Raw genomic sequence first — 26,142 nt, forward strand, 5'->3', positions numbered from 1 at the left:
AAAAGTGGTTGGTGAGTGCATTGAAGGACGAGCATGCGTCACCTCCTAACGAACAAACATTATCTTCTATGATGGCACTAGAAGTTTCATGTTGTCCTTTTCTTGGTGGTAAGCACGTGTGCACAACGATGCAATAATTGGGTTATGATGAACTTTCCCCCCTCTCTTTTCTCTCTCCTTGCTTGGATTTTGTGCTTGCTTTTTTAAAAATTAAATGTGTCATATTAGTTTGTATTTTTATTACTTATAGTTCTCATTCTTTTGATTATTATTTGTTTTGTTTTTATTACTTAAGTTATATATTTTTTTTCAATTTCATTTATTTTTGTATCTAATTTGATCCTTATTATTTTGATTGCTATTTTTTAAATCATTTTCTTGATTTTTTTTTCAATTTCATCAATCGATATTTTTTTTTATTCAATTTAGTCCTTGTTCTTTTGGTTGCGAATTTTTTTTAATCCTTTTCTTGATTTATCTTATTTTTTTAATTTAGCCCCTTATTATTATATTTAATATAGTTTTTATATTAGATTTGGTACTCATTATTTAGATTGCTATTTATTTTGTATTTTTTTTTTAATTTTATTATTTGACATTAAGTTATTGAGCCTTGAGCTTTATGATTTCTCCTCTTTCTTTTCTACAGGGTTATCCTGATCTTATATTTTGGGTTCTGGGTTGGTTGAGTTGGGTTTTTTATGTTTTTTTTTTTTTTATATATATATAGTTTCACCTTTCATTATTTAGTTTGATTGAGAGTTGATCTCTATTATTTTATTTAATTTCTTCTATATAGGATTATTCCAATCTCACAACCGAGCCTTGAATTTGACATACTGACTTGAATTAGGTTCTTTTTTGGTCTTTCTTAATTTTTTTTTCTTTTATCCTTTAACTTTTTCTTTGCTAGTAATTGAACTTTGTATCTTTTATTTTTCTTTTTATAATGTTATCATGTTCTCATTTAATTTTTTCTTTGTTTTTTAATAAGATTACTAAGACCTTTTGATAATCTTTACAGGGTGTCTTTTTATAATGTTGACAAATATTTATTTTTTCAATTAGTTTTTTTTTTCTGGTTCACTTTTTTGCCATTGGTTTTTCTTCTGATCATATTATTAAATAAAAAAAGTTATAGAACTCATTTGAATCAATGACCTAAATCTCATATTTTTCTTAGTCCTAAAAAATGCTATCATTGTACATTCTTATATATATTAAAAAAAAAAAATTGACCCAACCCATGGTATTATATCCACCTATCTAGTCAATCCTAATCCATGTATCGTTTTATTTCAATATTCAATATTTGTCTTACATTTCTACCATTTGACTAAAAGAACTTCTAAATAAAAAACATCGCTATTAATACAAAACATTGGAACTATTGTTTTTTAATCAATTGAATTTTTTGTGTGTTTTATTTTGGTTTTCAAAAATAAAATAAAATAAAAGCAGTAATAACAAAATTACTTTTTTATGTTTTATAAATCTATTCAATGTCTAATGTGATTAACTATAACTTAAAATCAGAGGGGTTGTAGTGTACCTTTACTCACAAAGCATCATTTATTGAAATAGTACTTTGCTTTTTTCATCAATTTTAATTTTAATTATAATCCTTTTATTTTCAATCTTTTGAGAAACAAAAATCCAAACTAGATTTTGCAAAATCAAGCACAAACCTAATGAAAGAAGTTTTCTAACATTTTGAGAACCCCTCATCAAGATCAAGACTAATCTCAAATAAAATTAATGTGAAATGATCAAATAAAAAAAATAAAAAACTATGTGACTGAAAAAAAAAAAGAGTAGACGATTAATGAACAATAGAAAAAATAGTAAAATACCAAACTATTTTTTTATATATAAAATTGAGCGCAAACCCAATGATGTGATGTTTCTCCTTACTCCACGAGAACCCCACATTGAGTTCACTAAAACAAATTATAAAAATTAATCTCAAATAAAATCAATGTGAAAAGAATAAATTGAAAAACAAATTATGTGAAGAAAAAAAAAACCTAAAGGATAAAAAAGTGAGAGAGAGGAAGCAATTTTGTTAATAATAATAATTTGATAATTATATATGGTCCCCTATTTGTGGGGTTTATATTTTCCTGGCATTATATTTTTGGATTTGTTTCCATATTCTTAGATGCAATTTATCTATTACAAGGGAGGAAATATTTATTTAATAAGAAATTAATCAAAGTAGGGAAAGCATGGAATTAATGGAAAAAATGATTCATTTCATGGAGTTATTCATCAAAGTAGAAACTAAAAATGATAAGGAAGGAATATCAATAAAGGAAAAGGATAGAACAATAAAAAAAGTTGATATTTTTAATCATATGTTTTAAGGTATCTAAGAATAGAGTGTTTGGAAACGTAAATCAATCCATGTTTTTTAAAAAATTTATTTTTTTAAAAAAAATTTACTATTTTTTTTTCATTTTTAATACGTTAATCTCAAAAATAATTTTTAAAAATAAAAAAAACATCATTTTGATATATTTCAGAATGAAAAACACTTTGAAAAACAACCGCAACCATAGTTTTGAAACCCGGGGTCGGAATTGGGCCGGGTTGAAGAAAAAATAAAGGAAGGCAAACCCGGTGTGACCTGGCTGACCCGGCGGGTTGACCCGGTGACCCGGTTAACCCGGCAAGACCCGACCTCAAACCCATTGACTTGACATCGTTTTGATTTTTTTCAAAAAAAACTAAAATTGACCCGGCGACCCGGTCAAAAACCACCGGGCCTCCGGGTCTTAAAAGTATGACCGCAACCACACGTCTAAATATACCCTTTATAGCTAGGCTGAACCTTTGATTATCTCCGATCTAGATAGTGTATAACATAATTTTATTTTGTTATATTAAATTAAATTATATAGATGATAATGTAATTTAATTATATTATAATGATATTGATAATTTAATCATCATTATATCATTGAAACTATGATAAAATAGTTTCAATTCTTCATTAATGTATCCGAGGTAAAATATCCCAATTTATTTTCCTTCTTAAATTATTGTTAATGTATTTAATAATGTGATTTTTTTTTTCATTTCATGTGCTAGACACAACAACGGCTAATATATCTTTTAGTCCTTATTTTTTTTTTTTTTGAGATAAACATGTCCTTTTTATTATAAGCATGTTCTTTTTAAATGACAAAAAATCTATCATTATCTAAAAAGAAAGATTTAATGCAAAAAAGTAAGCATACCGTTAACATTTCTTTGTAGTTGTATAAGAAAAACAAAAGGACCAATTGATACGAGAAAACTATATCAAAATTGGTAATAAAAAAATAATATATATTTTATTTCCATTAGATATTTATGGACTATTTTTTTTATATAAAACTTTGCATATTTAATAGGTTTATATATAATGATTTATAATATAATTTTTAATTTACCATAAAAAACCCAAACTTGGCATAACATTATGACATAAAAGGATGTTTTTTTAATTTTAAATATCCTTTTAATTATTCAATTTAAAGAATTTAATTATAAAATCCTAACTCTCTTCATATTTTTTAGACCTCAAAACCCAAATTTTAACATAGTTATAAAAAGAAAAAACACATAAAAATGACCAAATTTTCACCCTCTAATCAACCTAAGCACTCAAAATCAAATAATATAACCATATTATTCAATAGTTTCACTAACATCTACCTGATGTCTTGTCCATGTTTTATATGTAAAATGCCTTGATATTCTTTATTTTATGTTTTGAAAGCATTTTTAGATGAAAGATGCAAAAAGAAGTAAATAGACAGATTTGACGTTCAGTCAATGTTTTGTGCAGAGCGTGAGTTCTAGAGATCAAAATGAAGTAATTCTAGTGACACTAAAAAACTAATATTCATACCTTTCTGGAAATGTAATGCAAGAAAAATAAAAAGACAAAGCATGGAAATCAAATCCTTCAAAATCAAATCTCGCATTCTGCCATTGTTGACATTTGGTCATTCAAAATTCAATATTTGGAGCTTCAAAAGTCCAATTGATGCAAACTCAATTTTCATGGATTCTTAATTCAAAGACCTATAAATGCTCCAAATTTCAGCGCAAAAACGATACCATATGAGGGAGATATGATTTTTCAAAGATGACAGTTGAATTCTGTTAGCAAGCAGGTTTCGTGAATAAACGAATCCAAATTATATCCAGAACATCTAAACCGACATACAAGTTTTTTTTTTAGCAATTTAGCTCCTTTAGTAAATCAATCTAGAAGGTCAAGAAAGGCAGCCACCAACCACAAATTAGCTGCCAACCACCAGCCGCCTTCACACTACCACCATCTATTGATGTTCACACTTGAACTTTGATTTTTTTTACTTACAATTTGTGTATAAATAGGCAACTAAGTTTATGCTATTAAAAGAGCCAAGAGAGAGGGAGAGAGTGCAGTAGAACAAAAGAAAGAGGTGTGGCAACCAGAAGTGAAGAAACACAAACTCTCCCCTCTACAAATTAGAAATCATGTATTCTTCATTCTTTAGGAGTAGTTGTTCAATAGATATGCAAGACTAAACTTGTTTTCTTGGTTGCAAGGACGCAAAGACCTTTTAGATTTCAAGAACCGTGAGATTTATTCTTTCATTTATTTTCAGTTTGTATTATGAACGAGTATGTTTTTTTTCTTATGCATATTTCCTATGATTGTTTATCGTAATTTGCTAGAGCGAACTCTAAATTATTATTGTGAACAATCTATTGTCAAGTTTGATATCAAAACCAGAGTTGTGGTATATAAACTTGTAAAGCCACTAAGCTTGATAATTGTAGCGGAACTATGTTATTAAACTGAGGAAGAACATTCGATCAAATCAACACAAGCAGACAAATTGGTTGTTAAGATTAATGAATTTTAAGTTAGGGTAATTAATTTGTGCAACTGCGACATTTGTCTGCTTGTGTTGCTTTGATCGAATGTTCTCCCTAAGTTTAATAACGTATTTCCGCTATAATTATCAAGCTTAGTTGCTTCACAAGTTCATATACCACAACTATCAAACAGCAATAGATTGATGACAATAATAATTTAGAGTCCGCTCTAGCAAATTATGATAAAGAATCATATGAAATATGCATAGAAAAACAAACATACTCGTTCATAATACAAACTGAAAATAAATGAAAGAATAAATCTCACGGTTCTTATCTGAAGGTTTTCGTGTCCTTGAAACCAAGAAAACGAGCTTAGCCTTGCATATCTATTGAACAACTACTCCTAAAGAATGAAGAATACATGATTTCTAATTTGTAGAGGGGAGAGTTTGTGTTTCTTCACTTCTGGTTGCCACACCTCTTTCTTTTGTTCTACTGCACTCTCTCTCCCTCTCTCTTGGCTCCCTTAATAGCATAAACTTAGCTGCCTATTTATACACAAATTGTAAGTAAAAAAAATCAAAGTTCAAGTGTGAACATCAATAGATGGTGGTAGTGTGAAGGCGGCTGGCGGCTGGTAGCTAGTTTGTGGTTGGTGGCTGCCTTCCTTGACCTTCTAGATTGATTTACTAAAGGAGTTAAATTGCTAAAAAAAAACTTGTATGTCGGTTTGGATGCTTCTGGATATAATTTGGATTCGTTTATTCACGAAACCTGCTTGCTAACAGAATTCAGCTGTCATCTTTGAAAAATCATATCACCCTCATATGGTATCGTTTTTGGCTGAAATTTGGAACGTTTATAGGTCTTTGAATTAAGAATCCATGAAAAATTGAGTTTGCATCAATTGGACTTTTGAAGCTCCAAATATTGAATTTTGAATGACCAAAGGTCAACATTAGCAGAATGCGAGATTTGACTTTGAAGGATGCAATTTACATGCTTTGTCTTTTTATTTTTCTTGCATTACATTTCCAGAAAGTTATGTATGTTAGCTTTTTAGTGCCACTGGAATCACTTCATTTCGATCTCTAAAACTCACACTCTTCACAAAACATCGATTGATCATCAAATCTGCCAATTACCTCCAATTTACTCCTTTTTGCATCTTTCATCCAAAAGTGCTTTCAAAACATAAAACAAAGAATATCAAGGCATTTTACATATAAAACATGGACAAAACATTAGGTAGATGTGGTTGAAATTATCGAATAATATGGTTATATCAAATATCCCCACACTTAACTCTTGCTCGTCCTCGAGAAAGACTAAATAAAATTAAATTGAAAATAACTATGATCAATCTCTTAATCTCCCATCAATGTCCAAGAGTATATGCATTATAAACAAGAATACAATCAAGAACGATAAAGAGTATAAATTTTCATGAATTCATTTACATACAAACTTCAAAACTCAATTAATTGTCAAGATTTAAATGAAATCTATGTCATGCCAAAGTGATAGGTCCTCTCATTGATATACACTCCAACACTCACGTGTTTAGGGTTTATGTGTTTAAATCTCTCAAATTCAATCAAAGAGAATGTTCTACCATAAGCTTGCTTTTCAATCTCATCTCCATTAGCAACTTATTACAAGTACTACATAAATCAAAAGGTCTTATTTTCCGGTTGTAATGGGGCTAAGGTTAAGGTGAGGTAAAAGAAAGTAAAAGGAAATGTTCAAACCAAAAAAAATAGAGCACTCTGAAAAATGATATTTTAAACAAGATATTCCATCAAAGCTCATAAATTTTTCTTCTTTAATCACCAATGCTTAACTCCTTTTGATTTCAAGCTCTTTCAACATTAAACCTTAAGAACATAAATGAATACTTTGTTTTTTTTTTCTTTTTCTTGTTTTTCACCTTTGGCAACTTTGCCCATCTTTTCATCAAGCATCACTTCTTTTTTCTTTTCACATAATTTCCAGCCATAATTCCATGAGATATCACAAGTATACGTTCTACTAATCCTTGGCCAGGGGAAAAGAAAAACATATATAAAGTTAAGGCTTATACATGGATAAAGCAAAGAAAAGATAAACAAGCTCAAAAGGGGTTTACGAAGGATAATATGCTTTAGGTTGGCTTTTTGGTTTAAGTGATTAAAATTCCTAATGCCTTTATCATCTTCATGTATATTTGTAATGGAATATAATCTCAATAAGATATGAAGCAAGTTCTAAAGATACATATCATTGAAAGAATGTACAATTAAAGAATATAATGTTGAAGGCTCAAAAGCTTGCATTGGTATAACACTATAAAGTCAACATGACATATTCTCAAAGTTAATCCCTAAACCAATTAAACCTTAAAATTTGCATGCATACTCCTTCATTTGATTTATATCTTAATCTATCTCAATTAATTCTCATACATAATACTCGTATTCTTAAAAACCAATGGGAGTTAAGAAGATCAAACACATTTTTTTTTTAAAGAACAATAAAGAAAACTAAAATAAGAAAACCAAAATTCTCCCAATACCACTACGCTTAAAACACAACATTGTCCTCAATGTTGAAATAAAAGCAAATGAACATAAGAGAATGATAGAAAATAAATTAAAATGCGAAAAAAATAAAAGATAAGGAAAAAGAAAGCAAATCTGATTTTTTTTCTTTTTGTGCTGGGTTGCCTCCTAGTAAGCGCTTTTGTTTTATGTCATTGGCTTGACATGTGGCATGCTCATTCTTCATAGATTAGTTCAGCTAACTCTACGGAAGCGATGAGTTCTGTTGTCCAACCTTCATAAAAAGGTTTCAAACGATGCTCATTAACCTTGAGTACTTTGTTGGTTTCTAAACTAGTAATTTCAACTGCACCATAAGGAAAAATATTAGAAACAACAAATGGTCCAATCCAACAAGAGCGCAATTTTCTAGGAAAAAGTTTCAAACGCGAATGATAAAGAACTTTGTCTCCAACATTGAGCTCTTTTCTTGTAATCATTCAATCATGAAGACTCTTAGTCTTTTCTTTGTAAATCCTTGCATTCTCATAAGTATCAATTCATATTTCTTCCAACGTAATTCCAATCTTTTTGGGCACCAAGAGGATAGACGCCACCCATTCATTATCTGTGATAGGGGGAATGACTTCTGCATCATGTAGGATAGTTTGCAAAGCTTGCAAAGCCAATGCTGATTCATGCACGTTTTGGGAAACATATATATGCCTCTCCACCTCTTCTATCTTGGTAAAATCATAGCCATGCTTAATTCATCCTCACAATCAAAATCACAAACTTGCTACACACACTTATCAACTTGGTCATAACATGTGATAGAATAAATATTGCTATAAGGACATGTGATTACATCATGAAAATTAAATTCAATCTTTTCATCTCCTACCTCCATAGACAAAGTATCATTACCACAATCAATCTTCGTATTGACAGTTTTCAAGAATGGTCTCCCAAACAATATAAAAATGTTGTTTGATGAATCACAAGAATCATGTTCCATATCAACAATGTAAAAGTCGCATGGAATGACCAAACTACCAATCTTGACTAGGATATCTTCAATCACACCAAGTGGATAAACAAAACTATGATCCGCAAGTTGTATTACAATACTAGTTTTATTCAAAGGCTCCAGACTAAGAGAATCATAAACATGTTTAGGCATAACGCTAATGGATGCATCTAAATCGCATAAAGCCCTTTTAAAACTAGCATTACCAATAACACATAGGATAGTAAATGCACCTAGGTCTTTTTGCTTCAAAGGCATATTCTTTTAAATAACAACAGAAAGAACTTCACCCATACTTAACGTTTCGTGACCTTTTAGTTTGAAAGCTCTTTTGGTAGGACACAACTCCTTCAAGAATTTGGCATACTTAGGAATTTTCTTGATAACATCAAGCAAAGAAATGTTGAGTTCCACTTTCTTGAAAACCTCTAAAATATCTTTTTTCATCCTCTTTGACCTAGAAGAACTCACAGGAAATGGGAGAATTGTTTTAAAACTAGAATTCATTGAGTGAGGAGTTACCTTTGGAGTGTTGGTCGATGTTTCAGTTTTTGGAGGAGGAGGATGTTCCTTCTTTGTACTCAATTCAGTTTCTATATATGTTTTTCTTCCTCCATCTCAATTTATTTCGACCTTTTCTCTTCAAGTTCTTTCCCACTTCGCAGCATGATTGCACTAACATTTTTTATTGGATTCAATGCTTATGAGGGTAATTTTCCATTCATTTGTGCTTCCAATTTCCCTACACTTGAAGCTACTTGCCCCATTTGCTTTTCCAAGTTGTGAATACTTGACCTTGTTTCCTGTTGAAAAGACATGACATTTTGTTGCAAGGTAACAGTATTAGAAGCCAAAGTTTTCATCATCTCACGAAGTTCATCATTGAAAGACGACCCCATAACATTGGAGTTTATGAATGGAGAAGGTTGTCTTGCTTGATAATTCTGTTAGGATTGAAATCCATAGGGATGGAACGGTCGACCTTGATTGCCTTGTTGGGATGGGTTGTCGTAGCGTAAGTTGGGATGATCTCTTCATCCGGGATTATTCGTGTTGGAAAATGGATCATATTTACGTTGGGATTGTTCGTTGAATACTCCATCAATTGCATGAGCTTGTTCAATGTAATCTTCTTGCATTGTTGGGCATATATTCGAAGCATGTCCTTGTAAGGAGCATATGTTACAAACTTTCACCTGCTGCATATTTCCATAAGCCAAAGAACGCACAAGAGAAGTAAGATCATTAACTTTATTTTCAAGGTTAGAAATACTTACCTCATTTACTCGTTTGTTGGAGAAGTCTCCACGAGTGCCAAACTATTTTGAGTTGGCTGTTATGTTTGAGATTAATTGGTATGCAGTCTCGGGTGTCTTATCCACCAATGCGCCTTCACTTGCAGCATCAATGATACCACGGTCAATAAACATCAATCCTTCATAGAAATATTGAATGAGCAGCTGATCGGGTATTTGATGATGAGGGCATTGAATACAGAGTTGCTCAAATCTTTCCTAATATTCGGAGAGTCTCTCCATGAGATTGCCGAATCCAACATATTTCTTTTCTTATGTTGGCAACTCGAGATGCTGTAAAATACTTCTCATGGAAAATCTTCTTCATGACATTCCAAGTTCCAATAGATCCTAGGAGAATAGAGAAAAGTCATGCCTTTGCTGCCCCCTTTAAAGAGAAAGGAAAAGCTTTCAACTTAACTTGTTCTTTATCAACTCCATTCGATTTCATGCCAACACAAACCATATGTAACTCCTTGAGATGAGTATGAGGATCTTCTCCTGCAAAACCATTGAATGTTGGTAACAAATGTATAAAACCAGAGTTGAGCTCAAAGTTTACATTATTGTCAATGTTTATGCACAATAGTTGATTTTCCACGTTAAGAGCAACAAACTCCTTGAATGTTTGTTGTTGTGCAACTACCATGGTGTTAAGGCAAGCTTCCTTTCTTAACCTGCGTAAAGTGCTTTCTATTTTAAGATCAACCTGCACTTGAATTTGATTAGTAGAACGAGTCACAGGCATCAATCGCTAAGAAAACTCAAAAGAAAGCAACCACACAAGATATAAAAAATAATGCAAATTATATGAAAAACCTACGCTAAAAAACTAAAACTACCTAAAAACCTTAGCAAACAGTGGAATTTGGCCTCGATAGGGTGAGACTAGTGGTTTTCCACGAGTCTTGTTCAGAACATCGTTTCCCTTCAGGAAACAAAAGGTAGAAACCTAATTCCACAAACAATTTTGTTTTGAACAGTACCGCTGCCGCAAGTGAACAGTACCGCCGCAAGTGAAAATTCTATATCTTTTTTTTTTTTTTTTTTCAAAAATATAAATAACAATCATAGCAACTAAAAATAACAATACAAGTACAAGAATCAATTAAAATTAAAATTATTTCTCCAGCAACGGCGCCATCAAACCTAATCTAAACAAACTTCAAATTTCCAATTTAATTTTTTCAATATGATTAACAAGCCAAACCACCCACTCTCTGCTTTGAGATGAACCTGTTGGTTTTTGAATCGACAATTTTTATAGCTAAATGTTTCTCTTAGTTTTTCTTTTCTGATGGTTTTTTCGATGGCTTTCTCTCTTTTTTCTTGAGTTTCAGGAACTGGAACTCAAAGAAAATAAAGTTTACCCACCAAAATGAAGATGTCAAAAACCCACAGGGAGAAACAGAATTTCAAGGACGGAAATGCATGCAATCTACAGAGCATTTGAGTGTGCATCAACAGTGATTTTCACTGTTCAACCACTTATTTTTTAATTGTAATTGCAATGCAATCATGATGGTAATGTAATCTTCAAGCAGGTACAGAGGCATATTGTATTTACAGTTTTTAATACGCAAATGATAATTTTCAAGAATCTGTATCATGTCCCAGATTCAAACAATTTGCTGCGCTAGAAGTAACACAGAAGAAATGATACTAAAGTGTTTTTTATGTAGATGGTTTGAACACTCCCATGCCTGAGTTTAAGATCATAAGAGGATGCAAAGTATAAGTACACAACGCTGAGCATGTCAAAGAACATAGTTTTCCCATGCATGACTGAACGGTTGTTAGGTCTCAAGCAAAACATAGTTTTCCCATAAAAGAGGCACAGTTTAAAAGCTTTCACGTTCTACATGCCATAACCCTAGACAGAAACAGAAATATCCTACTTAAATTTCTACAACCGCAGAGCACCAAAGACGTGGTGTCAAGTCGCTAGCAACTCAAGCGAGAAGCTGGATTTAGAAGGTGGAACCATTCCAACCAAAGTGGGAACCCTGCAAAATAAAGCAAGCACCAAACCATTAGTCGTGGCGGAAAAAACAATAAAATGGCAGTCAATATGAACATAATCAGAAAACAAGTTGAATTCTAAGGGAATTCAGTAACTATTTTCACAGTTTAAAACAGTAAGGATTTATTTACATGATCTAGTACTGGTGTAAAGCATGCAAACACTGTGCATATTCTTGGCTTTGATGGGCCTAAACAAACAGCAAGAATGCAATGATAAGAAATATGCAAATGGCAATGATCATCTTCTCGACAATTAGAAGTTGAGATAGCTTGCCTTGGCATCAAAAAATTTGAGGAAGAACCGTGACTTGGGCACCGACAGCTTTGACTCAAGAATTGTTGCAATTGCAGAACTCAGTTTCTTGTTCACATCACTGTTAAGGCCACCAACAGATACCAGTTCACCATAAGCTGCTGGCTGCTCGGTTCCTCCAAATGAAATTGGAACTGAGCCCTTCAACACAATCATCACATACTGCATGATTGCATGAACAAACAGTTAAAAGACATATCCAGTGGGAAACCATGATAGCAATCAATGCAAACATGAAAATTCCTTTTAGGTTGTAAGAGCTGAAAAATAACACAAACATAAAAGCAGAAAAAAATTTAAATTATGAGACTTTGAGTTTTGCAGGTGTAGGTGTACAGAACATAACTGTCGTCCACTATAAAGATAAACTAGCAAAGAACATTCAGTGAAAAGATCCATTCATCTTCCATGGCCAAACAAGTGACATCCGAATTAACTATATTATAAGCTTACACGAATCAATTCAGCCAAATCACTCGTTGACCATTGGAGTTAAGTTCTCAACGAAATTCTTCAAAAGAGAAACCTCCCAGAAAGTTTTAAAAAAATAGCATTGCAGAAAAAAGCACAACAAGATACTCAAAACCTTAACTTTTCCAGTTCAAAATCAAATGATAAACAACCCAATCATATCAAGTGCGTTTAAAACCATGAACAAACCCAAGCTGCCATGGAACCCCCAAGAACTCAAGTATCCAGGAGAGAAGATTGCAAACAAGCATATAAATACACTTAAGGCAATCACATTTAACATCAACAAAAACCCACTTAATCATTACAAAAATGAATATTTCCAAAATTTTTGAGCATCAAGAAAATATAAATACAGTGAACCAATTTTAATACCAGCAGCTAGAATACACACTAACCAAATCAATAAAAACCCACTTTAGAACTTTTAACAGACTAATTGTTTCAATAATACAAAATCTATTCTTGTACTGAGTAACTCACAAAAAGGTTGTAACAGTCCATAAATTCTTAACATTGCAGCAATAAAAAAAACATTAAAGAATCTGAGGCAAAAGGAAAAAATCTTACAGACTCGGGTTTTTTAATGATTTTGGCTACTTGAGAGGAGGCTTCAGAGAGGATGGCAGATGTGTTGACGCCATCAAGATTAACGTTCGTCGAAATGTTCAAGCAAGGCATTTCCTCTGTCGACACTTCACAGCACGCACTTGTTCTCTTTGCTGCACATAAAACCCTCCAACAAATAAAAATAAATAAAAGAAAAAACCGTCACCACACTTGCCTTCTATGGATTGTTCTGGAAATATAAATTGGTGAAATGACTGGAGGACCCTTATTGTATAGAAGTGCTTTTTATTTTTTTATTTTTTTTTTCATTTTTAACTCAATTGGTGTTTGGTGCCCTTCACCTCCTATATTAAAAAATATTGAAAAACAAAAATTTATGCCTTTTGAATATAATTTTAAAACTCAGCCTGCGATTAGGTAGGAATTGAAAGAATGATACTGTCAGTCCTCTATCTAAAAACCCTAAGGGGAGATCATAATTTACTGCCGACACAAATTGTGGCATTTACAAGCCTCATCCAGCACATGAGGGGCCTGCTTCGATATTCCATTATAAGCTGTAAAATATTTCCAAAACCTTTGTATCTTTACATGCTGTCTGGAAATTTTTAAATTGAATTTAGTTATAGAGTTAAATCAATTTTTGTATTTAAAATTCTTATAAGAATATTAATTTAAATTTTAAATAAAAATTTAAGTCATCAAAAAAAGATTAAAAACACTATAAATCAACTCCTCTACAAATTAACACTCAAAATAATATTTGAAAAATACTCATCATCAACTATTTGCCAGTCTATTTATTTTGTTTGTGTTTTTCATATGTATTTGGAGCCATGAAAAGATATATTTATTATTTAGACTTAAATAACAGATCCAAGCTCAAGTGCTGGGTATGTACCCAATATGGGCTCGGGCATCACACCCGAGCCTAGACATCAAGCCTACACCTAATGCCCTTAGGGTTTAGGTAAGTCCCCTAAGCTTAGATGTTAAGTGAGGAACTAGCTTGCTGCAGGCTCAAACAATACATTAAGCTTAGGTGTGAGTTGACGTCTAGTGTTTTTTTGGGCTTGGATATCATTTTCAAGATCAACATCTTGTGAGTATGGGCAATATGTCTAAACAAACAATTATATTATAATAATATTGATTATTTAATTATTTCCATATTATGAAACTAAGTTTCAATCTCTAATTTTCTAATGATAATGGTAAAATATTTCAAGTCATTTTTTATCTTCAATTATATTAAGTTATTTAATAATGGTTTTATTGTTATTTTATTTTATAGGCTATAAACAACACCTCCTAATATATCTTTCCAATTAAAATATATAGCTGCACGTCTTCGAATAAAAAGAGGGTGGAATTGACTAGTGGGGAGGTAGATAATCACTTCGGCAAATTGGTTTCTTGTATTGGCTAGACTATTTTTTTAGCTAGAATATTACATTACAATTACAATTATAGTTAAAATAAATAAAAGGCTTGGTCATTTACTATGTGCACACTCACATTTCATCATGAATTCACATAAGAAAATGATCATTTTGTCCTTCCTGACAAAAAACTTATACTTAATATGAGAGGTAAAATAGTCTTTTTCAAGAGATTAAATTGTCAATGCAAATTTCATAGGGACATCTAAGTCTTTTTACTTTTAAGCTGTACAAGAAAATTACTATAATACATTTAAAGACTAAATTAATTGAACTTGAGAGTGGAGGGCTTTTTCAGACATTTCAATTGTTTTGTATAATAAAATCCCTAAATTACCCTTAAACTTAAATTTTCTTAAAGTTACGGTCAAGGTTATTTTTCATCATTTCATATAGGTTTTTTGTTGCAACTAACAAGCTATTTTAAGGGTATTTAGATCTTTTAATAAAAATAAAATATTATTTAAAATAAAATGATTGGCATGCAGATATGAGAGGTGACCATACACTTTGAGAGATGCATACAACGCTTCTTAGCAGTCAAACATCACATTCAAGGGGGGCATTCAGAGCATCTTGCCCCCATCAAGGTGGTGCGGTGTGTGTCAACACCTCCTTTTATGGTGGAGCTCTTACGATGTTTCTTTTCCTCCCTTTTTTTTCTCTCTCCTCAACTTCTAAAAACACAATGACCTTGCAAAAACTCAAACAAGCTCTTTATTGATTTTATCAAATTTGATCTTTAGTTTTTTTATTGTATGAAATTTGATTTATATGTTTTATAATTTCATCTTTGGTATTTTATTTTTATATCAAATCTAGTTCGTTCTCATGTCTTGGGTCACAGATTCGGTTAATTTACATTGCTTGACTCATGTCTTTTTTTGGCATTGTTTTTCTTGTTTTTTTCAATTTCATGCCTGACACTTTGTTTATTGGAGAATTAAACTTTATAATTTTATTCGATTTGCTTTTTATAAAGTCATTTTGGTCTCACAACTAGGTCACAGATTCGGCTTTCTAACTCGGATAGACTCAAGTTAATTTTTTTTTTAATTTCATTCTTCAACATTTAATTTGATGAGAATTGAGATTCATATATATTTTTTAATTTTCTTTTTATTTGTGATCATCCCATTCTCATTTAATTTTTTCTTTGGTAAATAATAAGATGATAGGAACATTTTAAGAATATTAAAAAGATATATTTTTATAATATTAATAAATATTTATTTTTTGCATTAAATTATTATCAATTTTGTATTGCTTTATTTGTTTTGATATTTATTTTTTATAATCTTATTATTAAATTAATCAAACTTATTAAATGTAATCAAGGTAATCACTTAAATTTTTCGTGTTTTTTTAAAAATACAAATACCGTGTTGACATTTTTATTTTTTTTTATGCTAGAAAAATATTTATATATCCCGGGGCGAGCAAGTTATCTACATGTAGACTATTACATTTTGTTTTTTATTTGATGCAATGTATTTTTTCTAAGGTGATTGGCCCCCCATTTACCGAGTAACCTACATATATGCTACGAATGTTTCTACTTTTTATATGCGTGGTTAAAAAATTAGGAATAAAAATAAAAATAAAAATAAAATTTAAATAAAGTTAGATCTTCATAAAACAAAAGTTCGGAATGAATACGATTAGATTTTTTTCTGTCGTTTTTTCAAAATGATATATTATTAAATTTCACTGTATAACAACTACTTTTTACTATTATCATCACTCTAGCATTATTGCCTTTTTTTCAACTTTGTCTTTCTATTAATGTTAATTTACTTTCCATTAAAGTTTTTCCAAATTAACATCATTTTAATGCTATGCATATTGAACCGAAAACGTTAACATTTACATCTTTGTATTTTTTTTTTTTTCAAATATACGTGTTTGTTACAAACACATGTATAAAATCATAGAAATCTAGAAAATATTGAAGATTTAGAGTTTGTTTGACATTGTAGTTATAATTAATTTTCAAAATATATTTTAGATGGAAATACATCAAAATAATATATTTTTATTTTTAAAAATTTATTTTTGATATCAGTACATAAAAACAAGTAAAAAACACTATTTAAAAAAATTAAGTAATTTGTTTTTTCAATTTTTTAGCAAACAGTGTTTTAGCTGTAATCCTAAACACACTTTTAATTAATAAAATTTATAGTTTAATTAAAAAGATTTTTTTGATATAATATAAGAGGTATCATGAGTTTGAATCTTATTTATTAATATTCCTCTCAAATTAAAATTTAAGCTAATGGTTAACCTATACAAATTTTAAGTTTAAAAAGAATTTGCATAAGAACATATATTAAAAGATAATATATAATTAATTAATAGAGTTTATCTAACAATTCAAACTTTTGTATCCAAATATTTTTTTTTTCAAATATAGCAAATTTATAATCTAGCACCACACCAATGTTTTGTAAATTTTTGAATTAGTTTTTTTTCAAATTAATTTTTCAAATATTTTTAGACCGTTTTAATATGGTGATATAAAAAATAAATTTTAAAAAATAAAAAAAATATTATTTTAATATATTTTAAAACAAAAAATACATTAAAAAATAATATTTATTCGTGTCTCAAACACCCCTAAAAGTCAATTGAGACCACTATTTTAAAACCTAACCGGTAACCTGAGTGATTTAAAATCTAGGTTAAAATAAATTTTAATAAAACTAAAGGTTGCGTTTGTTTTCTTAAAAGTGGTTTTCGGGAAATTATTTTTCAATTTTTCCTGTGTTTTTTTTTTCCATTAGAAAGGTTAGTCAACGAAAAATACTTTCCGGTCAACGAAAAACACTTTCTAGTTAAAGAAAAATTTGGCTTGGTTTTCAGGAAAGTGTTTTCCTTTTATTTTGGGCGGAAAACACTTTCCATAAGTTGTGAAAAATTTAGAAATGTCATATTATTTGCTGATTATATCAAATTTGATCCTCAAACTTTTGATTGCTATATATATATATATATATATATATTTGTTTTAAATATTTTTTTTTCAATTTCATCCCTTAGAATTTAATTTTTATATTAATTTTGGTCTCCATTTTTATAATTATTATTTGCTTTTTTTCTTATCATTTTTTAATTGAAATTTTTTATCTATTAAATTTGATTCTTATTCTTTTGATTGTTACTTATTTTATTTGAAATAATTTATGAAATGTTAATTATTATTATTTTAATTTCTTCATCTTTTAATTTTTAGATTTGATCTCTATTATTTTAATTATTATTTATTTTATTTTATTTGAGATAATTTATAAAATTATATTTTTTTCAATTTCATTTTCATTCAACTTTTTAATTTGTAAGATTTATTCTTTATTATTTTAATAAACTTGAAAAAAATAAAATATTAATTAGTTATTTTCCATGACATAACAAAATACTAAAAAGTATTTTTCAATTTATTTTCTATTATACTACTAAATATTTAAAAATAATAATAATAATTTCCAGCAACAAGAGAGAATTACTGAGTATAGCTAAAAGAAAGTAAGTTTCAACGGTAATAATTAGGCCTAAAGGTACAATTCAAATCAGGTTTTAAATTAAACCTATGATGGAGGCTTCCTTAAAAAAAAAGGACTCGCAACACGTTGCTGCCGACACAATTTGCGGCATTGACAAGCCTCATGCAGCACAAAAGGAGCCTCCTTTGAAATCATACGCAAGATTCCCATTCAGATTTCATCCTTCCAAAAGAAAAGGAAAGGATCATCTCTGGTTTGCGTGTCAATTTGTTGAAAGCTAAAATGGGGATGCCAACCTAAGTGAATTATTTCTTAAGCAAGCTCACCTCAAATATTCTCGATAAAAATAGCAAAATAATCAGAAAATAATACAACAATAATATATAGATTTCAATCCCAAAAACAAATCACGTGCCACAGGCATCATAGTACAACACTAATGACGACCAAATGTCAAGCCAGCATGATATTTCCCCATTAAAAAGGGACTCCACATGAAAATAAAATAAAATAAAATCTATTTTATCAAAGCCAAGCTTCTACAAGAGGAGAAAACCTAGGGACATCTTATTGAATAATGCAGGATACTTCAAGCTTGGGGGCAAGAATATTGCTGGCTTTAGAAGGTGGAACCATTCCATCCAAAGTGGGTACCCTGCAAAATAGAGAACATATCAGCATCATCGATGGTGGCGGCAATAACCATATATAAAATTAGTGGCTGCTGATATTCTAGCAGGATCTAGGCATGCAATGCTACTCGGTAGCGTTTGAGAAAAATTTAATACGGTTTGTACATTTTAGATCGTTTTGATATTGCTGATATCAAAAATAATTTTTTAAAAATAAAAAAAACATTATTAACATGTATTTCGGCATGAAAAGTTATTTGAAAAACAACCGTTACCACACTGCCAAACATACAATCATATGTGTGCATGCCAACCATATATGAAATTAATGGCTGCTAATATTCTAGCAGTATCAGGCATGCAATGCTACGAAATATGTGTTCATACCAACAATCCATGTTCTTGACAGTTAAAAGTTGAGATGGCTTGCCTGAGAGTCATAGAATTTAAGGAAGATTCGTGACTTGGGAATGCACAGCTTTGTCTCCAGAATCTCTGCAATTGCAGCACTGAGTTTCTTGTTCACCTCAGGGCTAAGACCACCGATGGACACCAACTCACCAAAAGCTGCTGGCTCCTGAGATCCTCCTAATGAAATGGGTATGGATCCCCTCAATACAATCATCACGTCCTGTATGAAGACACACATGAAAATGGTTGAGCAAAGGCAGATCCAATCTCCAAAATATGACATCAAAAGACAGAAAGGAAAAAAGATTTGCCCAGAATACAGTATGGATTCAAGTGATTTTAATTAAAATCATAAATAAACCCCAGATTCATACGACTCCACCAAGAAATCAAGCCTGATATATACATCCAAGAAATCATTATATGTCCATAAATATTGTTTTTCACAACTGAAATAATGAATAAGAAAATAAGAATAAAAATTCACTACAGAAAATGACAGATCTTTATTTCAGACAGAAAAGAAAAACACCAGAAAGAGAAGTATTTTAGGATGGTCCCAAATCTTCGAAGTCTTAAAATACCAAAAAAAGAAGAAAATAAACAAAATCTATATTACATATAGAGCCAACCACATGATCACTGAATAGTCCAAAAGATCATGAAGGGAATTCAAAACACAAATAATTTAAAGAACTTTATATAGATTGCTTGAAAATAATAGTTAAAAAAAGGGGGCTGAAAACAAGACTTACGGCCTCAGTTTTGCCTGCAATGATCTTGGCAAGTTTAGCGGTGGCTTCAGATTGGATAGCAGAGACATCAACGCCATCGAGGCTGACGTTTGTGGAAATGTTCAAGGCTGGCATCTTCTCTATCAAAAAAACACAGAATCCTTTTATCTCTTTGCTGTTATGGCAGACAATCAAAGTAATACAAGCCTTTATTTCCTGCTTTTATCTTGGTTTTGTTATTCTGTATCCACCATTTATATAGAGGTGCATGGTCGTACCTTGTTTGGTCAAAGGGGACGGTTAGATGAGATATTATTGGCTCCTATAGAGAGGTAGTCGTTTACAATTCTTCTTGCAACTTTTCCAATATGGCAAACACTGAGGGATGCGAGACTGTTCTAGAGAACAACTTTGGTTTTTATTCATATCATGTTGCGTCTCTCTCTCTCTCTCTCTCTCTCTCTCTCTCTCTCTCTCTCTCTATCTATCTACGCCCACCTTACTCACATTTTCTTTTCTTTTTAATTTTCTTTTTTTTGACAAGTCATTTTGTGAGGTAGATAACTTGTCCTATCATGCATAATTTAGAGTTTTTTAACTTTAAAATCCTATTTCTAATTTGTTTTCATATATAAATAGTCTCTAATATCTCTAAAATAAAAATTAAATGAAAAAACTTTATGGATCCTATTCTATTTTTTTATGTTTAGTCATCTTCATTGAATTTTATATATATATATATATATATATATATATATATATATATATATATATATATATATATAGGAGGATTATGTACTTCCGTTTTCTAAAACTCGTGGAGCCTTGAGGGAAAATAATCTCCCCCTCTCTTTTTTTTAATTGAACTAAATTATATTAAATTATAAAATTATTATCAATTATTTTTTAAAGAAAATTTTGAGAAAAAAAATCAATTCTCTGAGTAAGAATTGTAAATGTTAATTAGGTACAATAAAAAAGCTATATTTTCATTATTTTTAAGAAGTGGATTTTTTTTCACCCATTAGTATTAAATTATATATTTCTCAATTTTGTAGGAACGGACGGGTTGGATATTGACTTTTCAAGCCAATTTGATGAAGACATGGCTCCACTTTTAAATGAAGACAATAAGCGTGAAGCCACTCTTGAATTGATTCACTTTATGAAGCATATGCCTTTTTCATTTTGCAATATACGTTTTTTTTTTTTAAGTGTATAATCGTAATTATTTTTAAAATATTTTTTATTTAAAAATATATCAAAATAATATATATTTTTTATTTTTTAATAATTATTTTTAATATTAATACATAAAAATGGTCTAAAAATACAAAAAAAATATTAATTTAAAATAAAAAAATAAAAAAAATTTAATTTTTTTTAAAACGTTTTTGAAACACAAAAACATTTTGCAATATACTAAAACTATTCGATTTGGCACTTCAAAGTTTGCTAATTGTCACTCAAAAATCTCTACTGAATTTCTTGGTGGCAAATCTTGCAATTCCAAGAGTTTTTCAATATTAAGTGTAGATTTTGTTTGACATTTTTGAGAAGAATTCCGAAAATGATTGGACAAGTCTTGGAGGGAAGAAGAATTTGAGTATTGTTTTTGGAAATTTTTTTGCAAGCAATTGGTGCCTACTTTCATGAAAAAGAAAATCTTTGGAGCTAAGTCTACGATTCATTGATCTAAAAATATAAATTCTCATTTTTTGGAATAAACATGTGTTAAAAAAGAAAACATCTAAGTAGTTTCTAGAAAAGCACAACAAAGAGAAAAGGAAGTCTTTCTTACTGATTTTAACGTGGCATGGGAATCCATCTTTGAAGTCTCCATTACCTTTTTTAAAAACAGTTGTTAGGTGTGTTAATTGTGTTTGTTTTTGGGGTGTAGTTGATTTTTTTTTTTCAATATTTGTTTTTAATTTAAATTAATTTTTTTAATATATTTTTATTATTTTAATAAGTTGATGTAAAAAAATAATTTTAACAAATAAAAAAAAATATTATTTTAATATATTTTTAAATAAAAAATACTTTAAAAAATAATATAAAAAAACACTGTTAAAAGTCTTTTTAAGAGATTCAACCAAAATAAAATACAGTGACATAATTTTGACATTTAGAGTTTAGGATTTTGCATTTACTCGGAAAACCCACCACCTATAATCAAGCCTTCCCTGGATTTCAATTTTAAACAAAAGATGAAATTGGCTAGACTAAATAGGATTAACATGGAAAGTTAACTCATGTTTCTGTTAATCTAATTTATATTTTAGTATTTTTTTTAAAAAAAAATAACATTATATTAATACAAAATAATTAACTTGAGTTGGTTTAATGACCGCTTAGAATCCAACCCTTTTTTTGGTCGGATCTCAAATCTGTAACATGAAAAAAAAAACTAATAAAAGTTGAAGGGCAGGCACTATTTATATTAACAGTGAATCCCCTGCCATTTTTTTAATAATTTTTTCAATTATATTTTTTTACTGTCTAATTATATGAAATTAAGTTTCAAATTAAAATATAAAGAAAATATATATAACTCACCTTAAATTCACAAAAAAATTTATTTTATTTATTTTTTAATTATTGACTTGGAGAGAGGTAAGAGAAAATTGTAAAAAAAAAAAAAAAACAATGAAAAAAAAAGATTAACTATCACAATACCAATAACAAATATAATCAAATTTAGTATCTACTAGTTCCATTTAATGAAAAAAGAATTTGGTTGTGTGTGAGTATTAAGTTTTGTTTTTTATTTTTTATGTTCAATTGATTTTAGTTTTTTTAATGATTTTAAAGTTAATATGTTGATCAAAAAGATTTTTATAATATTTATTATATATTTTAAGATGAAAAATAGTTGGAAATTGATTATCATCCCAAAATTTATACTTCACAATTTTTCCAACCACCAAATATGGCCGAATTTTAAGCTGTCGTCTGCTACACTTCGCCTCAATTTTTTTTATAAAACAAAATTACACAAGTTCAAAAAAATTCTTAGAAAGTAAAATATTAATAACCAAAATAAATGCCACCAAGACTCAAACCTGCTTCACTAGAAAGCAACTACATATACATCCAATCGTTAGGCTACACCTGTTATATAAACACCCTTTCATTACTAGTAAAATAAAGATCGGTTTTGGCTAATTAGCTAAAAACAATCTGAATACAATTTCTCAGAAAACAAGGCCACAGCACTCCAAAGAACAGTATTGCTCATAAGCTGACAATGGTTCAATAACAACAGATATTCACTCCCAGATCATGTGCCGTGAGCACCATGATGCAAACATGGTGTTTCCCCTTGATAGGGCAAACAGCATTCACACTCTGCGTACACATGGCTATAAGGATGGATATCTGTAGATTCTGTACAGCTTAACAACTAACAAGGCTAGGTTTCTGTAATAACAGATCACCATATCTTATTGGATCTCTGACATTAATTCGAAGACAACAAAGAACGAAGCTGGATTTAGAAGGTGGAACCATTCCACCCAAAGTGGGTGCCCTGCAAAATAAAGCACATATCAGTATATCATTGACAGTGGCAACAAGAACCACACAAAATGGCTGCTAATGAGGACACAATCTGAGAAATAAGTATAGGTTGAACCCTAAGGCACGTTTAATTTAACTTAAAACCTATGCTCACAGTTTAAAGGAAAAAAAAGGGATTAATTTACAGGATTTGATGCGGAAATCAAGCATGCAAACATCATGCATGTTCTTGGCTATGAAAGGCCTAAACAAACAGAAAGAAAGAATGCAATATGAAGAAAAATGTACATTGCAATTATCCACGTTAAGATGGCTATGTTCTCGATGACAATTAAGAGTTGAGATGGCTTGCCTGAGAATCATAGAATTTAAGGAAGAGCCGTGACTTGGGTACTGACAACTTCTTCTCCAGAATTGATGCAACTACAGAGCTCAGAGTCTTGTTCACATCAGGGCTAAGGCCACCAATAGATACCAACTCCCCATAAGCTGCTGGCTCCTCAGTTCCTCCTAATGAGATTGGAATTGATCCCTTCAATACAATCATCACATACTGCAAGACAACAAACATAAATTAGTCAAGAACGCACATTCCATGGCTAGAATTCACCAAACAAATTAACAACTGACAAGAAAAAACTAACAAAGCACAGAAAGGAGGTTGGAAGTCGAGGTGTAAAGAACATAATTCTTGTCCAATGTAATGATAAATGAGTAAAGAAATCACTGTCATGTAGCAAAATCTATTTCAATTTTCTAATGGTACAGGCCATAGTAAACAACATCACAACTCAGGCGAACATAACCATAGCTATCCATATCAGAATTGAATAATCCAGAACCCAGTGCTGTGGATTCTTCATCAAGTGATGTTAAATTCATAAAAAAAAAAAAACCAAACTTCTAAGATCCAACCAAGACATCAACCAAATTTTAAGTGATCAGTAAAACTAACAATCCTACCAGACAACACCTGCCAGACAAATTTTTCAGATCAAATATAAAACAACACTTACTTTCTCAGGTTTGCCGATAACCTTGGCAACTTCAGAGGTTGCTTCTGAGAGGATAGAGGAGGTGTCAACTCCATCAAGGCTGACGTTTGTGGAGATGATCAAAGCAGGCATCTTCACTCTCTATGTATATAAAAGTTTTTCTCTGTTTTTGGTGTCTCTGTTTGCTATAATTGTTGTGGCTGCCAATAAAATAGAGAAGGGAAAGCTTACCAAACTTCAATGTATCTTGGCTTTTCTGTATCCACCATTTATAAATGGCAAAGGAAATGCTAGTTACCAAACAGTCCTTAGTTGAGTGGCTGTATACCATTGTGATAAAAAAAGAAAAAAAATTGGCTACGCTTTTTGGTCAATTTGATATTGCTGGGCAGGGACCACAGCATTCCCCCCTTGTTCAGATCTCAATGTAAGAAAAAAAAAGGAAAAATTCTCTTTTGATTTCACAATACTTTTTGGCATCGGATTAACCTCATAGTTAAAAAGTACGATTATTTATTTATTTTTTGAGTTCAAATTTCATTAAAAACATTTATTAAATTTATCTATATGTATTATATTGACATAGATATATATTTTTAAAATTAATTGAGAAAAATGTAATTTTGATTAATATATATAGATTATTCTGATAATATCTCTTACTATGAAATAAAAAGTTTATGAATTCAAGAATTCTTGATTCAATGATATTGAATATATTTGATTGTTTCTTTAAATAAAACTTTTGAAATTTATTTATTTAGTTTTCAAGATTTTAATCCAAAATGGCATTGGCTTTATATATATATATTCTTTTAAAAGATAAAAATGGCTTTGAGATTTTATGGTATGAGCACTATTTTTTATCCCTGCTCTTTATTGAGCTTCCTAGCCCTTCTTTTAATCGTTGGTGTTCTTACTTCTTAGAGAAGGGCTTGCAAGTTAAATCAATTTATTGGTTTATAGTTGATGAACATTCATGTTATGGTTTTTTTTTTTGTTCTTTTTTGTTTTTTTTTTAGATTTTTATTTTCTTTCACCATTTATCACGCTGCATCTTCTACTGTTGTTCACTGCCTTTCCTCTGTTGTCTTAGGGCAGCTCCGTTGAAAAGCCATATCTACTATGCCTTCTATTTTTCTATTTTTCTATTTTCAGCACTCCAACGGGACATGTAAAGCAATAGCCAAAAATGACTTTTTGCTTTGTGAATAGCCATTTCTACATTTAACTGTAGAAATGGCCAACGACTATTTTTATAGCCGTTGGCCAACAGCTTTTTTTTTTTTTTTTTTTTTTTAAACATAGAAAATTTTGTCTATAAATACAATGAAGAAAAAAACTTGTAGTTTTAAATTTTTGTATTGTGCCTCATCCTTCTCTCAAATTTAAAAAAACAAGAATCGATTATTCTCTGGTTAATTATTAACATCAGTTATGTTAATTAGCTGAAATTAAAAGGTATGCTTGTTTAAAAGCTTTTTCTATTTTCGTTTTAATATCTCTTGATTTTTTAGAACTTTTGTTGTTAATTTAATATTTATGATGAGTTTTATTTCTTTATTATTTTATGTTTTTAATATGGGTTAAGGAAGACAATTTTTATTTATGTTGTAGAAGGCAATGCTTATTATTAATTCGCATGTATGAAAACTACAAAATTGTTAAACATTGAATGTGAGCTTCTTTTACACTTTCTTAAGGTTTTAACTGGAGTTATTTTTTTTTTTTAATGTAGATGGATTCAAATTTTCCAAGCTCTTTTACTAATCTTCTTATGAGTGAGTCAGAAGATATTCTCTCTCAACCAAGTGATT

The 26,142-nt window shown here is 30.1% G+C and overlaps 3 protein-coding genes across 3 annotated transcripts; all 3 read right to left on the bottom strand.

Annotated features, from left to right (window-relative positions):
- Positions 1-11,464: 11,464 nt before the first annotated feature.
- Positions 11,465-13,281, bottom strand: LOC118039355 (uncharacterized). The gene is made up of 3 exons (XM_035046045.2): positions 13,087-13,281; positions 12,007-12,207; positions 11,465-11,713 (listed from the first exon to the last, which is right to left on the bottom strand). Exons 1-3 carry the CDS (start codon positions 13,195-13,197, stop codon positions 11,678-11,680), a joined length of 348 nt encoding a protein of 115 aa, XP_034901936.1. The 5' UTR covers positions 13,198-13,281; the 3' UTR covers positions 11,465-11,677.
- A 5,105-nt stretch (positions 13,282-18,386) lies between these two features.
- LOC118039356 (uncharacterized) lies at positions 18,387-20,105 on the bottom strand. Its single transcript, XM_035046046.2, has 4 exons — positions 20,087-20,105; positions 19,830-19,948; positions 19,094-19,294; positions 18,387-18,686 (listed from the first exon to the last, which is right to left on the bottom strand). Exons 2-4 carry the CDS (start codon positions 19,941-19,943, stop codon positions 18,651-18,653), a joined length of 351 nt encoding a protein of 116 aa, XP_034901937.1. The 5' UTR covers positions 19,944-19,948; positions 20,087-20,105; the 3' UTR covers positions 18,387-18,650.
- A 2,715-nt stretch (positions 20,106-22,820) lies between these two features.
- On the bottom strand, positions 22,821-24,572 carry LOC118039357 (uncharacterized). The gene is made up of 3 exons (XM_035046049.2): positions 24,347-24,572; positions 23,683-23,883; positions 22,821-23,340 (listed from the first exon to the last, which is right to left on the bottom strand). The coding sequence occupies exons 1-3, from the start codon at positions 24,455-24,457 to the stop codon at positions 23,305-23,307; spliced, it is 348 nt and encodes a 115-aa protein (XP_034901940.1). The 5' UTR covers positions 24,458-24,572; the 3' UTR covers positions 22,821-23,304.
- Between the last annotated feature and the right edge of the window lie 1,570 nt (positions 24,573-26,142).

The sequence above is a fragment of the Populus alba genome, chromosome 16 (assembly GCF_005239225.2).
Source record: "Populus alba chromosome 16, ASM523922v2, whole genome shotgun sequence".
NCBI classification, from domain to species: Eukaryota; Viridiplantae; Streptophyta; class Magnoliopsida; order Malpighiales; family Salicaceae; genus Populus; species Populus alba.

Coding starts and splice junctions, on each gene's coding strand:
- LOC118039357 (XM_035046049.2), bottom strand. CDS start 24,457: ATGCCTGCTTTGATCATCTCCACAAACGTCAGCCTTGATGGAGTTGAC. Junction 23,884..24,346: donor TTATCGGCAAACCTGAGAAA/GTAAGTGTTGTT, acceptor GTTGTCTTGCAG/TATGTGATGATTGTATTGAA. Junction 23,341..23,682: donor TTAAATTCTATGATTCTCAG/GCAAGCCATCTC, acceptor TTTATTTTGCAG/GGCACCCACTTTGGGTGGAA.
- LOC118039355 (XM_035046045.2), bottom strand. CDS start 13,197: ATGCCTTGCTTGAACATTTCGACGAACGTTAATCTTGATGGCGTCAAC. Junction 12,208..13,086: donor TCATTAAAAAACCCGAGTCT/GTAAGATTTTTT, acceptor GCAATCATGCAG/TATGTGATGATTGTGTTGAA. Junction 11,714..12,006: donor TCAAATTTTTTGATGCCAAG/GCAAGCTATCTC, acceptor TTTATTTTGCAG/GGTTCCCACTTTGGTTGGAA.
- LOC118039356 (XM_035046046.2), bottom strand. CDS start 19,943: ATGCCAGCCTTGAACATTTCCACAAACGTCAGCCTCGATGGCGTTGAT. Junction 19,295..19,829: donor TTGCAGGCAAAACTGAGGCC/GTAAGTCTTGTT, acceptor GTCTTCATACAG/GACGTGATGATTGTATTGAG. Junction 18,687..19,093: donor TTAAATTCTATGACTCTCAG/GCAAGCCATCTC, acceptor TCTATTTTGCAG/GGTACCCACTTTGGATGGAA.